Genomic DNA, 15,636 nt, shown 5'->3' on the forward strand with positions numbered 1-15,636 from the left:
GTTTCCCTGGAAGCATAAAGTGCAGTTTTGCTTTTAAATATTAAACAAAGAGGTAAGATCAGTCTATTCACAGTCACAGATTTTACTCCCATCACTCCGAATTGTATCCCTATTGAAAAGGAGTCCTTCTTTGGTAAAGGACGTCCCAAGGCTTCCTGAGGCTGTAACACCCTGGTTTTTACTTGGATGCTTGCTCATTTCAGACCAAGGCCATTGAGTTCGGAGGGGCTTCCAGCCTCAGCCATGCCCTGGACCAGCACCGGCCTTCCCCATGACTCTCTAGTCTTGGTATTGGGCCCCGGTCAACAATCTAGATCCTTTTACCCTCAGGATGAACACCCCTGTCTCACAATCCCCACCACCCTGGGGTTCTTTGTCTCCTTTCCAGCCTGTGAACCTCAGTCAGAGACAACCATAGACCCTCAGAATATTTCTAATAACATTGGACCTCAAAAGGGTCTCCCTCCCTTTCCTGCAGGTAACTCCCCAGGTCCCATGCAGATTTGCCTGTTCCTCCCAAGCAGCCTCTGAAATCTAAGTACACAAGAGCATGTGGAGGCAGAGTGTTGGTCGAGACACAAAAAAGAGGGACTTCCCTGGAGGTCCTGTGGTTAGGACTCCACGCTTCCACCACAGGGGGCACGGGTTCGATCCCTGGTTGGGGAACTAAGATTTCGCATGCCACATGGCGTGGCCAAAATTAAAACCCCCCAAAACAAGACACAAAAAACAGCCTCATCCCCTGAGACCTCTGATCTTATAGCTACAGAACTAAGAGGCACTGGTCAAGCCATGCATCCTAAAAGAGAATCTACTGGGTGGGGGGTGGGGGGCTTGCTGAGCCCATCTACTCAGAGAAGCAACTGGCAAAATATAACTGGCAGTTTAGTAATGATTCACTTGGCTGAGTACCCAGTCACGAGGACGAGGGAGTGGTCCAAGGCGTGAATATCGTGTGGGATTGTCCAGAGGAGAAGATCAAGTGGCCTTCCTATTGCTCTCAGGACAAAATCGGAGTCCCTTCCCCATGGCTTGAGTTCCTGCGTGATCTGCTTCCTGCCCACCTCTCTGGCCCCTTCTCTCTCCTGTCCTTTCCTTCACTCTACTCCGGGCTTGCAGGGAGGGGCACTTTTTTTTTTTTTTTTTTTTTTGCAGTACACGGCCTCTCACTGTTGTGGCCTCTCCTGTTGTGGAGCGCAGGTTCAGCGGCCATGGCTCACGGGCCCAGCCGCTCCGCGGCATGTGGGATCTTCCCGGACCGAGTCACGAACCCGTGTCCCCTGCATCGGCAGGTGGACTCTCAACCACTGCGCCACCAGGGAAGCCCGGAGGGGCCCTTTTTAACACCACATCCATGTTTGCCTCCAGGCCTTCAGACTTGCTGCTCTCTCCTCCCTCCTTGAACTCTGACAGTGTGGAAAGAGATGCTTTAAAAAGAGATGCTTTAAGGGCTTCCCTGGTGGCGCAGTGGTTGAGAGTCCACCTGCTGATGCAGGGGACACGGGTTCGTGCCCCGGTCCGGGAGGATCCCACATGCCGCAGAGTGGCTGAGCCCGTGAGCCATGGCTGCTGAGCCTGGGCGTCCAGAGCCTGTGCTCCGCAATGGGAGAGGCCACAACAGTGAGAGGCCCGCGTACTGCAAAAAAAAAAAAAAAAAAAAAGAGATGCTTTAAATGTGGACAGGAGAGCGGAATTGCTGAAGGCTCACGTGGACCTCCTGCCTGAGCGTAGGCTACGTGGCTGATACCTTCTCGAACAGAGCCGAGTGCCATTTGGAACACTGCCAACCCCAAGGCTCACAAAAGCCCCTTTCAAGCCTGTCACTCACTGCTGCTCCAAGGCTCGCTGTCCCTCTCCATCCCACTGTCAGCCTTTTGCTGAAGAAACTTCCTCTGGTTTATCCTCCTACAACTTCAGGTGGAATGCTGAAACAGAGCTTCCTGTCGGCTGAGTGTCCAACATCCAAACAAAGTTACACCTGAACCTCTAGATACTTTGAAAAGTACTGTGACTGAAATAGCTGGGTGGTTGGAAGGTGGTGGATTCCTCATCCTCAGAGATACTCAAGGAGTATAGTAGGTTGAAGATAATGGGGTTGGGTGTAAAGGAATTTAAACATCAGATCAAGAGATGGATGACTTTTAAGAGCCCTTCTAGCTCTGAGTTGCTGTGAATTTCCAGAAGATTAGGCAGAGTGCATGGATTTTTATGATGTGGTGTATCTTGTCCTGTTTTAGAATCTCGGAGAAACCGGACAGATATAGAAGAAACCACCCACTGGATTAGGGCATCTACTGCAGCCAGAGGGGTTATTTTCTCAGATCTGACTTTGTATCTCTTGATTGGAGGCTTGTTGGGATATGTTAGTTCCAGGAAAGACCTTTAAGGAAGGTCTTATATTATGAAAATAGAGAGAAGGGCTTGGAGCACTGGTTTGCAAATGGTAAATAAAAGAGAAGGTTTTGTCTGGTTTACAGAAAGGATACTATCGAATGCAGGCGTGAGATGCTACTCTGAGGAATACAGAGCTGAGAACCAGTCACAGGGACCGAAACAGAGATTGACCACGAGCCACAGCTAAAGAAGGGGGACCTCCCTGACCCTCCTCCTCCTTGTCTAGGTGTGCAGTGCAGATTCCTGGAGGCGCCTCTGTGTATACTGTTCTCCTTGCCTGGCCTGCCCAGTCTGAACCCTGCTTGTATTCACTGTTTACCACAACCTTGGGCAAGTGGCCTGTCTCAGTCAGTTCAGGCTGCTAGAACAATAATACCATAGACTGGATGGTTTAAACAATAAACATTCATTTCTCACAGTTTCGAAAGCTGGAAAGTCCAAGAACAAGGCACTGGAAGACCTGTTGTCCATGAGGGCTTGCTTTCTGACTTGTAGACAGCTGCCTTCTCACTGTGTCCTCATGTGGCCGAGACAGAGAGAGAGAAAGAGAGAGAGAGAGAGAGAGAGAGAGAGAGAGAGAGAGAGAACTCCGGTCCCTTCATCCTCATATAAGGGCAAAAATCCCATCACTCAGGCTCCATATCCATAACCTTATCCAAACCTGATTACCTCCCAAAGGCCCCACCTCCAAATACCATCACACTGGGGATAGGGCTTCAACATATGGACTTGGACATTCAATCCATAGCATGGCCTAATCACTCCCTGTCAGTTTCTCCTCTTGAAACTGAGACTAATCTCCTCTAAAGGTTGTTGTAGTCATTCAATGAATTATCACACGTGAAGGAATCTGACACCTACTAGGTGTTCAATACACATTCACCTTCTTACTCATTTCTTCTCTACTTCCTGGATCTTAGTCCTTTTTTTAAGGCCAAACTAGAGTGTCACCTCTTCCGGATGCCTTCCTTGACTCTTGGCCCATTTAAGTCATTCTTCCCTGCATTCTCCAGAAGCACTTGGTACCTACCCATGATAGCACTGCTTGTACTGTACTTAACAACAATGCAGGCATCTGCATTTCCAACCGTACTATGAGTGCCTCTAAGGCTAAGGACCCTGTTGGATTTATCTTTGTACACCAGGGCCTAGCACAGTGCTTGGGCCACAAAGAGGCTTCATATCATTTTGTTGAATCACCCCCTAAGGGACTGGTGGTAGAGAAAGAACCAACCAATAAAAGATGTTCAGACATGATAAAGAGAAAGAAAAAAGAGGATACATTCAAAAAGGGAGTGATTTTCAGAAATGGATGGAGACCAAGACTGGGTGACAGCCAAAAGTGATATACCATTTCACAGAGTACAAATGGTTTATCAGGTACTAGCATGAATAATTTCTTCTTTCTCCCCAGCTCCAAGGTGAGTGTTAGGATAAGGCTTAGCAACTGACATTTGAGATTGTTCTCTTCTCTGATTATGCGGAGGGCCTGGAGTGAGATAAGGTTCATGGACAAATGTGTGATGACTTTGGGATGAGCTGTCCCCTGGGCTGGAGTACAGAGTTCGGGAGGTCAAGTGCTAGATTGGTGGGCTGAGCCTATAGTGTGGAGAGCACAAAGGGACATTCATAGAATGTCAATCCTATTTTTTTCATTTAATTAACATGTGAAGGATACAGCACTTTAAGGTTTACAGACAGAATGTTGTATCTTTTATCTCATTTGGTCTTCATGACAGCCCTCTAAGAGAGGCACAACTTATCCTCCATTTTACAAATGAACAAACTGAGGTGCAGAAAGGTTAAGGATTTGCTCAGGGTTACATAATTAGCAGGTGGCTGAGCTGATACTTAAAGCCAGGACTTTGGATCTGAAAATCTACGCTTTTAAAAAGTGAAGCGTAGTGGGAAGCAGCCACATAACACAGGGAGATCAGCTCGGTGATTTGTGACCACCTAGAGGGGTGGGATAGGGACGGTGGGAGGGGGATGCAAGAGGGAAGAGATATGGGGATATATGTATATGTATAGCTGATTCACTTTGTCATACAGCAGAAACTAACACACCATTGTAAAGCAATTATACTCCAATAAAAAATACAAAATAAAAAATAAAATGGCATAGAACAAGTCAGGAAGAGAGGTCTCACCAGAAATCAACCCTGATATCACCTTGATCTTGGACTTCAAGTCTCCAGAAGCATAAGAAAATAAATTTCTGTTATATTAAAAAATAAAAAAAGTGAAGCGTTTTGTAGAAGCATGAGATATACACATAAAATACACACACAAATTATGAATATATGACTGAAAAATTTTCACAAGTGGGTGGAGGAAATAATAATCTCTATTACATTGGAGAGGTTTTGTATCTTTCCAATATTGCATTTTCCCATCCATGAGCATGGAATATCCCTTCATTAATCTTATTTTGTAATTTCTAGTGTAGAGGTCTTGCTCATATTTCTTAGATTCATTCCTAGGTTTTTAAATTTTTTGATGCTATTATGATATATTTTATTTACTATTTTAGTTAATACTTTGTTTTTGGTATAGAAAGGTACAATTGATTTTTGTATACTGACCTTGTTTCTAGATGATCTACTAAATTCACTTATTAATTCAACTAATCAAACTTTATTGAACTGTTACGGGAGGGCCTCAAGTACCGTGTTGAATAGAAGGGCTGATAGCAAACATCTTTGTATCATTTTTTTTTTTAATCCTAGGGGCAGCCTTTTAATATTTACCATTGATAAGATATTAACTCTAGGGTTTAGGTAGATATTCTTTATCATATTAAGGAAGTTCACTGACCTTCTAGTTTCTAGATAGCTTCAGAATGGAGACTAGTTTGCAGGATGGGGAAAGAATGGAAGCAGAAAGACCAGTTAGAGTAGAGTAGGAGCCGTGTGGATGCAAGGAGGGAATGCAGGGGAGAGATGTCCCGGGTTCTCTACTTCCTCAATGGTTCTTACTAGGAAACTGCTCGTCTCATAAAAGTTTCAAAAGAGAAAAGAACACTAAAAGGTGCCAGGGTTCTCTTTCTCTGGGTGTCCCAAATGGTGCTGTTTATTATTAGATGTTTTGTGATAAAGATGTGGTCAAATTCATTTAGAAAAATCTGAGTACTGCACCTCCCTCTTGGAGAGTCATAATGAATGTCAGCATATTAAAGGCTCTAAGAATCCTACAGCAAATTATTTAATTTAATAATTAAATTATTAACAACACCAAAAAATAAGGTTCAGAAGGAATCGTATAGATCCTCTCTACCTATTGTGGAGTTGAATGATTCTCACTTATAACAAAATTTTATATGTCAGTATATTGGTGTTCCTGAGGTTATAACTATATCCTTCTCTTTCCCCATGGAGAAACAGACTTATGCATCAAATTGGGATCAACATATCACCTTTATTGCTGGCAAAGGTAGATTGGAGGAAGCTGTACGGATCGGAGTCCAGATTGATTTTCATATACTTTGCTGTAAATCAGATGGGCTTGCTCACACAGCTGCAGGGAGAAGAAACCCTGCTCAGTGACTTACTTCCACTTGGCAGTTGGAGCAGAAAGTAGAATACAAATGTTCTGTGGGAAGGTGGACCCAAAGAAGGGAAGACCACATGGGAATAGGAGTCTTGGACGTTAACCCTACCCGAGAGTCATGTTAACCCATGGACGCCATATCCAGTGGATGTCTTTTCATTCTGCCAAAAGATAATCAAGGAATATATGGGGAAAGGAAGTTTTGGAGAGTAAACAAAAACAGAAAGCCTATAAAGCGTGGAAGTTTGAAGACCCATTTATGCTGGGACACAGGGAGAGAGTGCTGCTTGTTCCAAATAAGTCTATTTCTGGCTTAGAGGTTGATCCTCTTATCTTTAGGAGAACAGAGACCAGGGCTCTGAGTAGCCTGGATATAAAGAGGATGAAATAAGAGAAATGAACATTTTCTTAGGGACCCAGGAAAGAGAAAGTTTGGGGCTGGGGGATCCAGCAGCCCTAACTATCCTGAGTCAATGACATGACCTGCCGATATTTGTTTCTCTATTTTCTTGCTTTCCAGCCAACCTGGTCATGTGCTGATCTCAGCTCTAGAGGAGGAGAAGCAGGAGAGGATGGAGGCCAGTGGCCACAGGTTGAAAAGTCTCCTCCAACCCTTGGGGGATGGCATCAGTAGTGGGCACTTTTGGTGTGCTGCAGGATGGGTGAGATGCATGCGAGGCAAAAGTCTCCATTTTCCTGGAACAGTCCTACAGCAGCACCCTCCTACCACCTTGCCCTTGAATTTTTGGATGGATCTCTGAATGGCTGTCAGAGGCTGGCTTCACCTGGGCTGGCTCTATACGATGTGACTCCACCCTTGTCTCAGAAAAACCACAGGAAGTGGGATTCATTAGCATCCTTGGAGGTGCATTTCCTAGACTCTTGCAGGTGAAATATCAAGGTTTTCGGTGACAGTCTTTGAGTTGGTGATATTTGAATCTCATTATCATGACTGATGGGGCTGGAATGTACAAAAGAGGACCTACCAGAGAAACATCCATTTACCTCAATGAGGTGGGAGAGTCCATATTACAGTAGGCAAGAATGAAGTGGTTCCCACAAGACTGGGGGTCAGTACTCCGTCTACTCAGGTCATTGCCTGGGATGCTTTGGACCCAATAGAGGACTGATCCTTCTCTCTTAAACTGAAGGACTCAGTTCCATCAAGACTGAGCTGATCCCATGCAGAATTAGAGAAGGCAGGCCAATTCCATGGGCTAATTGCTGGGATGAGGGTTGAGTGGAAGAGGGGTTGAAGTTGGACAATAAAATTCATCCAGCCTACCCAAATATATTCACCAATAACTCTGAATTTCCTAAATTTTATTGTTCCTCTGGTTAAAAAATTATCTTTGAACTTCCTTTAAAAAATATGAACCTTGGGCTTCCTTGGTGGCGCAGTGGTTGAGCGTCTGCCTGTCGATGCAGGGGACACAGGTTCGTGCCCCGGTCCGGGAAGATCCCACATGCCGCGGAGCAGCTAGGCCCGTGAGCCATGGCCACTGGGCCTGCGCGTCCGGAGCCTGTGCTCCCCAACGGGAGAAGCCACAACAGTGAAAGGACCGCGTACCGCAAAAAAAAAAAAAAAAAAAGAACCTTGTCTTTGAGAACACAGCTCATTGGCACTGACTACTTAGCCACAGGGGTTTGCAACCCTGCTGCACTTTAGAATCACCTGGGCAACTTAAAAAACTACTGAAGCTCGGCCCCAGTGCTGACCAATGAAATCAGACTCTCTGGGATGGGATCTGGCCATAGTGTGGGAGATAGTTTTAGAATGCTCCCTCAGATGTATCTGATGTACAGCCAAAGTTGACCATCATTGCCCTAAGTAAATAGGATATGATCAGGAGAGCAGTAAGGGGAAGATCACGGGCAGAGAGGAAAAAATGTTTCGGAGTCTTGACAAGGCAAGATGTCACATAGATTCATATTTTAACAATCTTCTGTCAAAGCCCACATTATGGCTGTTTCTATGTTTGCTGGTTTGTCTTTAATAAATATATGCCAGTCCTAGAAGTAAGATGAGTACACAGATAGCATATACCCAAGAAGGTATTTCCTAGCAGGCAATGGGAAATTTACCGAAGGCTCTCTGGATAACCTCAAAATGGTGATAAAGCTTGATTTTGTTTTGTTTTTTAAGATAGACTTGATCACCTGCAAATCCATTCTTCTGATAAAGGAATTTTATTAAATATAATATATTTTTTAAAGTTTTAAAGAGTTCCCGTATAAAGAAATTCACAAATCAAAGTGGTTGGGTTTTTTTAATATAAATTTATTTTATTCATCTATCTATTTTGGCTGCGTTGGGTCTTTGTTGCTGCGTGCGGGCTTTCTCTAGTTGTGGTGAGCAGGGGCTACTCTTTGTTGCAGCGCACGGGCTTCTCATTGCGGTGGCTTCTCCTGTGGCGGAGCACGGGCTCTAGGCGCGTGGGCTCAGTAGTTGTGGCTCACGGGCTCTAGAGCGCAGGCTCAGTAGTTGTGGCGCACGGGCTTAGTTGCTCCGCAACATGTGGGATCTTCCTGGACTGGGGCTCGAACCTGTGTCCCCTGCATTGGCAGGTGGATTCTTAACCACTGTGCCACCAGCGAAGCCCCTAAGTGTTATTTTTTTCCACACTGGATGTTATGAGTGGATCTGGAGGGTGAGGTGCAGAGGTGACATGAGTCTTCTTATCTGGGATGGAGAGTAGCAGGGGCCGGTACTGGTCACACCCATTGATGCAATTAACTTAGTGTCTGGCCTCTTGGCCTGAGCTGCTTCTCTTCTGCACTGAAGGTAGAAACGGTGATTCCAGAAGGGGAATCTGGTGACACGAGTGGAAAACCACAAGGTGACCATGGTCGCGAGCGATTTCCTGATCTCGGCTCCCCTGAGCCGTGGACATGACAGTAAAGTTGCTATTTGTAGAGCTTAGAGCGGTTCAGCATGAGGGTTCAGTGAGGTGACATACACAGTATCCCAGCGAGAAAAGCACTGTTAACTGTACCACCACTTCCTGCCGAAGAGCAGCCTGGAGCTCCGAGAATTCCTGTGGCCAGCTGCACTGACATAGTTAGAACGTGTCATAGAAGAGACCCAAACTCCAGTTGCCGGGCTCCCCCTTCTGTGTGCCAGGCTGGCTGCCTCCCTGGCAATGCAAGCCCTGGGCTCAACGGGGAGCAACGCCACCTTGAACAGATGTGTGGAAGCAAGTTAAACACGCGCACCGTTTAATGCTCTCGCTGTTTGGATGTAGATATCGGAGTCGTGGTAGCTTTCACCCTGAGGAGACCAAGGTGGTATGGGGGTTGCTGTGTGTCTCTTGAGTTATGTTGCGGTGGCCCTGGGAGGAGATTCAGTAGACGCTAAACTGGAGAGTTCCACCCTTTATTTTTAAAATTTTTTTTATTTTTTATTTATTATTATTATTATTTTTTTTTGCGGTACGCGGGCCTCTCACTGTTGTGGCCTCTCCCGCTGCGGAGCACAGGCTCCGGACGTGCAGGCTCAGAGGCCATGGCTCACAGGCCCAGCCGCTCCGCGGCATGTGGGATCCTCCCGGACCGGGGCACGAACCCGTGTCCCCTGCATCTGCAGGCGGACTCTCAACCACTGCGCCACCAGGGAAGCCCCATCCTTTTTTTGAAGGGGGGCAGGAGGTTCCCATGCCGGAATCCTCGGCAAACTGGAGAGGGGGGCCGGTATGATGGCAACTGCCTTGAAGACTTACCAGGTAAGTCTTCCTGCTTTACTGGTTGATCCCAAAATATTGGCTGGAAACCCTGACAAACTCTTGTTTGTAAAAGTGGATAATAATAACATCCTCCTCGTGGTACGTGGTGGGGATCCTAGGAGCTTATGTATGTAACATGGTATTCTTGGTACCTGGTGAGTGTCAAAGCATGTTTAAAAACTTCAAAACTCACTCGGGAATATTGTAGCATGTTTTCTTGTCATCAACATTGTAATACTTTATAGCATGTTTTACATTGTATAAGCATTGTTTCCTTTTTCAACATCACCCTGTGGATTTGATAAGAAATATTGTGTCATGTGAGAATGAAACATGTTCATCTGATTTAAGCATCCAGCCCCAAATTCTAGAGCTAACAGGTGGATTCAAGCAGGGCCCTGAGCTGAGTCTTGTGTCTCCAATTTACCCTGGGCTGCGCAATCTGCCAGTGGCAAGATCTTTCAGGGCTGGCGAGCTGTGCCCTCTCTCTACTGTGGATGTCACGGGGCTGAGGAGAAGGAATCAATTTTCATCAAGAAACCTTTTCACGCTGGGAGTCATGCTGGGAGTGCCCTTGATAACTGACTCAGGGTTTCAGGCAAACAACCTTGGGTGTTTGTGAAACAACACATCAATCCACCCCAGAGGGCAGAGCTGGTTGCAAATTCTTTGGGCCTTACTGGAAGGTTTCTGGCTTCCTCTGTAGGGGGTCTGAGCTGTGTCTAGAGCAGACCTCCTGAGAACTGGTTCTTCTCCCAAATCAATTAAAAATCTCTGAAGGTGGTTCCGGACATTGGTATATTTTGAACTCCTTAGGTGGGTTTAATGGACAGCAGGGTTAGGAGCTCTTGGTTTTGGAGGGGCAGGGGTGCCTGACCCTGAGAGGTGACACATCTCTCCCTCCTCCCGTGCTCACAACAGTAGCCTGTGGCATGCTCCATGCCTCAGTCACTGCCCTGTGGGAGGGCTCGGAATGCTGAGGCCATCCGTGATGAACTGTCAGCTTCCTAAAGGAGTGTTAAGTCTCCCTCCGGTAGCTACTGTCATTTATTGGTAGCGACTTCCTGTTTCCAGATGGAAGTTACTCAGTCTTCTCAAGTACTCTGTCGAGCCTGCTTGCCAATTTCCCAGGAACATCGGATTCTGCCTCTGTGAAATGATCACGGCAGGGAGCCCTTGGGGACCACAGTGGCAATTCAGGGTCTGGACGGGACTGGCCTTGGAGACTCTGCATGGTAACTCTCCTTTGAAAACAGGAAAGCAAAAACTATTATTGGAAATTTCCTTTCAGAAATTTCAGAAAAAAAGGGAATTTGAGATTTCTGGAAGACTTAGAAGCATGTTCTTATCACAGCTTTGCTTTGTCCTAGGCACTTTGCTTACTTACCTCATTATATTCTTACAACAATCCTGTAAAGTATGTACTGTGTCATTTATCTCCATTGTACTCAGGGGAAACTGGCTCAGAGAAGTGCTGTGACTTACCCAATCCAACCATGTCTGGGTGGTTCTAGAACCCATTCTTTCCATCATTCTACTGTATTTCAGGATCTCAAAGGACCCCCGGAGTCCCCTAGGCCAGTGCCCCCTGCTTTTGATGTGTGTCCTCTCTACAACATCTTTTACCAGTGGCCCTGAGGTCTCTGCTTGCACATCTCCAGGAACTGGGAACTCACTTCCACCCAGTGCAGTGCATTCCACTGTTCAGGTAGCCCCAATGAGGAGGGCTCCTTAATTCCTTATCTGGGTCAAGGCAGGACATGAAAAGAATAACTAAACAAATAAGGAAATAAATAAGTAAGTGAATGGAGGGGACATGTGTCTCCTAGTAGCTTCCTCTCATTAGTTCTAACCTTATCCCTTCAAATAATAACAAGAATAGCTAACATTTATTGAGCAACTAGTATGTTCCAGGTACTGGGCTAAATGCTTTACATTTGTTATCTCATTTACACATGAGGACCCTGGAGTTTTGAGAGGTTACGTGACCTGTTCAAGGTTGCAAAGATGGTGCTGGGATTAGCACCCAGGCAGTCTGGCTGTGGAGGCCCTGATCTTGGCCACTGCAGTCCACCCACCCTTGAGTCCTAAATATGTAGCAAAATGGAAAACTCCAGTGGCTCTGCCACTGTCCTCACATTATGCTCCCTGAGAGGGTCCGAGCCTTTGCTGCTCTCGTCTCCCTTCTCCTCCATTCCGTCCCTGTTCCTCTTCTTCCCGTCTCCAAAGGCCACCCCATCAGCCTGCCTGACTCAAAGTCAGGACTTTTTCTGACCTTCCATCCTTCCGCCCAGCTCCAGAAAGGGATGCTCTCAGCAGGCTGGCGGAGGGTCAGGATACTCCTGGTGTCAGTTAGAAACAACAGACTGGGCCCCTTCCCAGGGCTGAGAGGGAGGCCCCCAAACAGCTTCCTGTTCATGGCTCATAATCACAATAATAATAATAGCTGACATTCTGGGCATATACTACATGTCAGCTGAGCTGTGCACTTGTGGAATGACCTTAGTAAATCCCAGAGCCTCTTGACCTTAGAAATGGCCTGGGGCTCAGCTGTGGAGAGGGTGTTCATTCTGCTCAGGTGACCCAGTGGTTAGAGCTTGGGCTCTAAAATCAGACAGGCCTGGTTCCAGGGGTAGCTCTGACACTTAAGAGCTGTGTGACCCTGGAAACTTTACTCACCCTCTCTGGGCCTTGGCCCCTCATCTGTAAGATGGATAGGAGAGGGTTTCTGTGATGATTAAATGATATGATTTGTTTTGAGTGCCTGGCACAGCTGAGTAAAGAGAAATGGAGAACAGAACAGCTAGTGTTATTAGTATTTGTATTATGCCTAATTTAAGTGTGGTTCTAGGTGGACCTCATGATTTCTGTTTAGGAGGGGTTTTGTGGTTTCTGTAAGAGTCTGGAGAGCATGTTGGATCATCCTGATGCTTGTCTTTTGATGCCCATCCTGGGTGGTTGAGGAGGATGGTCGGCTTCCAGAAGAAGAGCTCAATGTGTGTGTGTGTGTGTGTGTGTGTGTGTGTGTGTATTTTCTCTTAACATGTCTGAATGAGTCAAAGCTATTATCACTGTATTTTTTAGTTTTTCTTCTTTTTTTCAGAAAGGAGATGTTTGGGCTGAAGAAGAAGAAGAAGAAAGCAGAGAAGGGGTTAATCCTAGCCAACAAGGGTGCCCAAGGTGAGTCTTTTGAGGGGTGGGGAGGGACCACCACCCTGGGGCCTGCAGGTCTCCAGGGTTGACCCCTCCTTGGCTGAGAATGGGATTCATTCTCCGAGGAGTGAGGTGGGAACTGTGCTGCCTTCTGGGTCTTCAGACCCTGCCAACCCCAAGTGTGGGCCCAAAGTGATCCCCCCCACCACCGTGCCACTGGTCATCTGGTCTCCTGGCCACACAAGGGTGGGTGGACACCTGCTGGACCCCGGAAGGATTCCCCCCAAGGAGGCAGTGACAGGGTTCAAGCTCCCATTTCTGTTCTGATTTGCTCTGTGGCCCAGGATAAGTCACCCAGCAGCTCCAAGTCCCAGCTTCTCCCTTTGTTAAGCGGGCATGACGTGGGCTACTGAGCTGACCGCGTGGTCATGGGGAGAAGCAAGTGAGATTTTGAAAATGAGAGGGAGGGTAGCAGCTGCTCTGGGGGAGGCTTTACATAGACTGTCTCACTTAACCCCTCCGTCGTCCTACCAGAAGGTGTGGCTATCCCAGTTTCACAAATGAGGTTACAGAGATGCAGAGAGAGTAAGTAAAGTGTGGAAAAGACCAGCTGCAGAATTGCAGGGCTCAGTGAAAAATGAAAATGCAAAGCCATTGTTAAGAACTTATTAAGAACATCTGGATGGTGACTGCAGAGCATTAGGCCAAGGGCAATGAGTTCCTTCTGATCACAGGACCCTACAGGGCTGCACAGACCCATGAAGGCAGCCTTGAGGATGGGAGATGCAGAGCCAGGAAGCAGTGGCATTGGGATATATTGATAAATCCGGGCTCTCAGACTTTCTGCGCTTAGAATGGGCAATTCCTTCTCCAGGAGAGCAAAGCTCCAAGTTACAGTGTGACTTGTGCCAGTGGAGGCCAGGCCCCGTATCAGGGAGACACTCGTGTATTGAATCAAATATGATCAACTGATTCCAATGGACAGGTCTGGGGTGGTGTCTGGAAACTTATGTTGGGTGGTCCTGACAGCAACTGGTTCAAGGCTAGCTTTCTGGACCATTTCTAAACCAAAATGGAACAGTGAGTCTGCTTTATTTTCACCCCTCTCGTCTCCTTGGAGGGGTGGGTCCTTCATCCTTCACCCTGCAGGTGCCCTGTAGCCTGTCCTCCATCCACTCCTCACCCTCAGGGAAAACCTAATCTTACGATGGGAAAATACAGAGACTCATTCACATTAAAGTGTTGATAGTAATGATTAAGTCATTCTTGGATGGGACAGGAGAGGCATTACAGTTTAGGTGGAGACAAGGCTGAAAGCTTAATAGAAGTACTTGTCTATTCACTCAAGTTGAAGGTACCAGGGATTGGGTAGAAAAGACTCTGGGATCTTTCCTGGTGTCCTTGAAATTATGACCCTGCAGTAGGTCCTGGAGACACAAGGTTGAATAAGACACAGTTCCTTCCTTCAAGGACCTTATGAAAAATAGTATCTATGACACATTGAATAAGCCCCTGCTGTTTTTTACTTTACATACATCATTCATGACTCTGAAATGTAGTTTCCTTTGCCCCTGTTTTATAAGAGGTTCAGAGAAGATAAGTGTTTGCTCAAAGTCACGCAACCAGGGCTTCTCCGGTGGTGCAGTGGTTGAGAGTCCGCCTGCCGATGCAGAGGATACGGGTTCGTGCCCCAGTCTGGGAAGATCCCACATGCCGCGGAGCGGCTGGGCCCGTGAGCCGTGGCTGCTGAGCCTGCGCGTCTGGAGCCTGTGCTCCGCAATGGGAGAGGCCACAGCAGTGAGAGGCCTGCGTACCGCAAAAAAAAATAAATTAAAAAAAAAAAAAAAGTCACACAACCAATAGGTGCAGAAGCTGGCTCCTGAGGCTGCGTCAGTCTTACACCAGAGCCCAGGCTCTCCTACCCCATGGGTCAGCCTCCAGTTAGGAGCCCTTACTGACTGCGCAGCGGAGAAAGAACAAGCTGGTGGAGATTTAGGGCAGCCGACCACAGCGTTTCAGAGGAGCTGGCTCCCCGGGGCTCATTTTAATTAGAGTCTTCAGCCCACAGAGCAAACAGGGCGGAGAGGAGTCAGGCCCCTCCTAAAAGGAAACAGCATCCATCCCGCTGGCCAGGGGCTGACCCTGTGGGAGACGGCGAAAACAAGGTCTACAGAACTTAGTGCAAACTGGTCTTTCCTTCTTGGCCTGACTGGGGAAGTTAGGACTTTTCTGGGTGAAATGTTTAGAGATTCTCAAAGTCCGTGGCTCTTACATCTGTGTATTTTGAGACATAATGGCTATGCCTTAATTTCATAAAATTCCAATGACCCTGACCCATCCATTAATTAGCTACCCAGCAAGTAGTTGTTGGGTACCTCTCATGATCATCATTCATTCATTTATTTAACAAATATTAATAGAATGTCTGCTGAGCGTAGGGTCCTGTGCTCGGTTCTGGGTATGTAGTGGTGACATTGGATAGTTTAGAGGGAAGACAGCCCTGTGGAGGATTCTTCCGTTTGCCCCTCCAGATCTATTTTCCACCCTTGTCCACCTGTTCTCTGTCCCAGGAGGCTGACCTCTAGGGATGCACAACCCAGGTCCCTTCCCCAAGGGGGTGCCCCAGCAGGAGGTCTGGGGGAGGAAGGAGTGTGAGGTCAGGACCCAGTGGCTGGATGTGTCCCTCAACTGGAGGATGGGTGCCCCTCGTCCTAGGAAAGCCGACTAGACCCGACTTCCTCTCCTTCCACGTTCTGGTAACTGTTCTCTCTCCTCATGTTGGGGGCCTCCACATGGTGTCAGCTTGGCTGCCATAGCC

At 47.1% G+C, this 15,636-nt stretch overlaps 1 protein-coding gene across 1 annotated transcript in view; it reads left to right on the forward strand.

The window, feature by feature from the left end:
- FER1L6 (fer-1 like family member 6) overlaps window positions 1-15,636 on the forward strand; it is a gene marked incomplete at its 5' end in the record, with an annotated part of 170,748 nt that overhangs the window by 14,625 nt on the left and 140,487 nt on the right. Inside the window, 2 exons of the mRNA XM_081214331.1 lie at window positions 9,189-9,231; window positions 12,773-12,845. Coding sequence (XP_081070457.1) covers window positions 9,189-9,231; window positions 12,773-12,845 — 116 coding nt within the window. The remainder of the gene's footprint in view (window positions 1-9,188; window positions 9,232-12,772; window positions 12,846-15,636) is intronic.

This window comes from Mesoplodon bidens (assembly GCF_964165515.1).
Source record: "Mesoplodon bidens genome assembly, chromosome: 16".
In the NCBI taxonomy this organism is placed as follows: Eukaryota; Metazoa; Chordata; class Mammalia; order Artiodactyla; family Ziphiidae; genus Mesoplodon; species Mesoplodon bidens.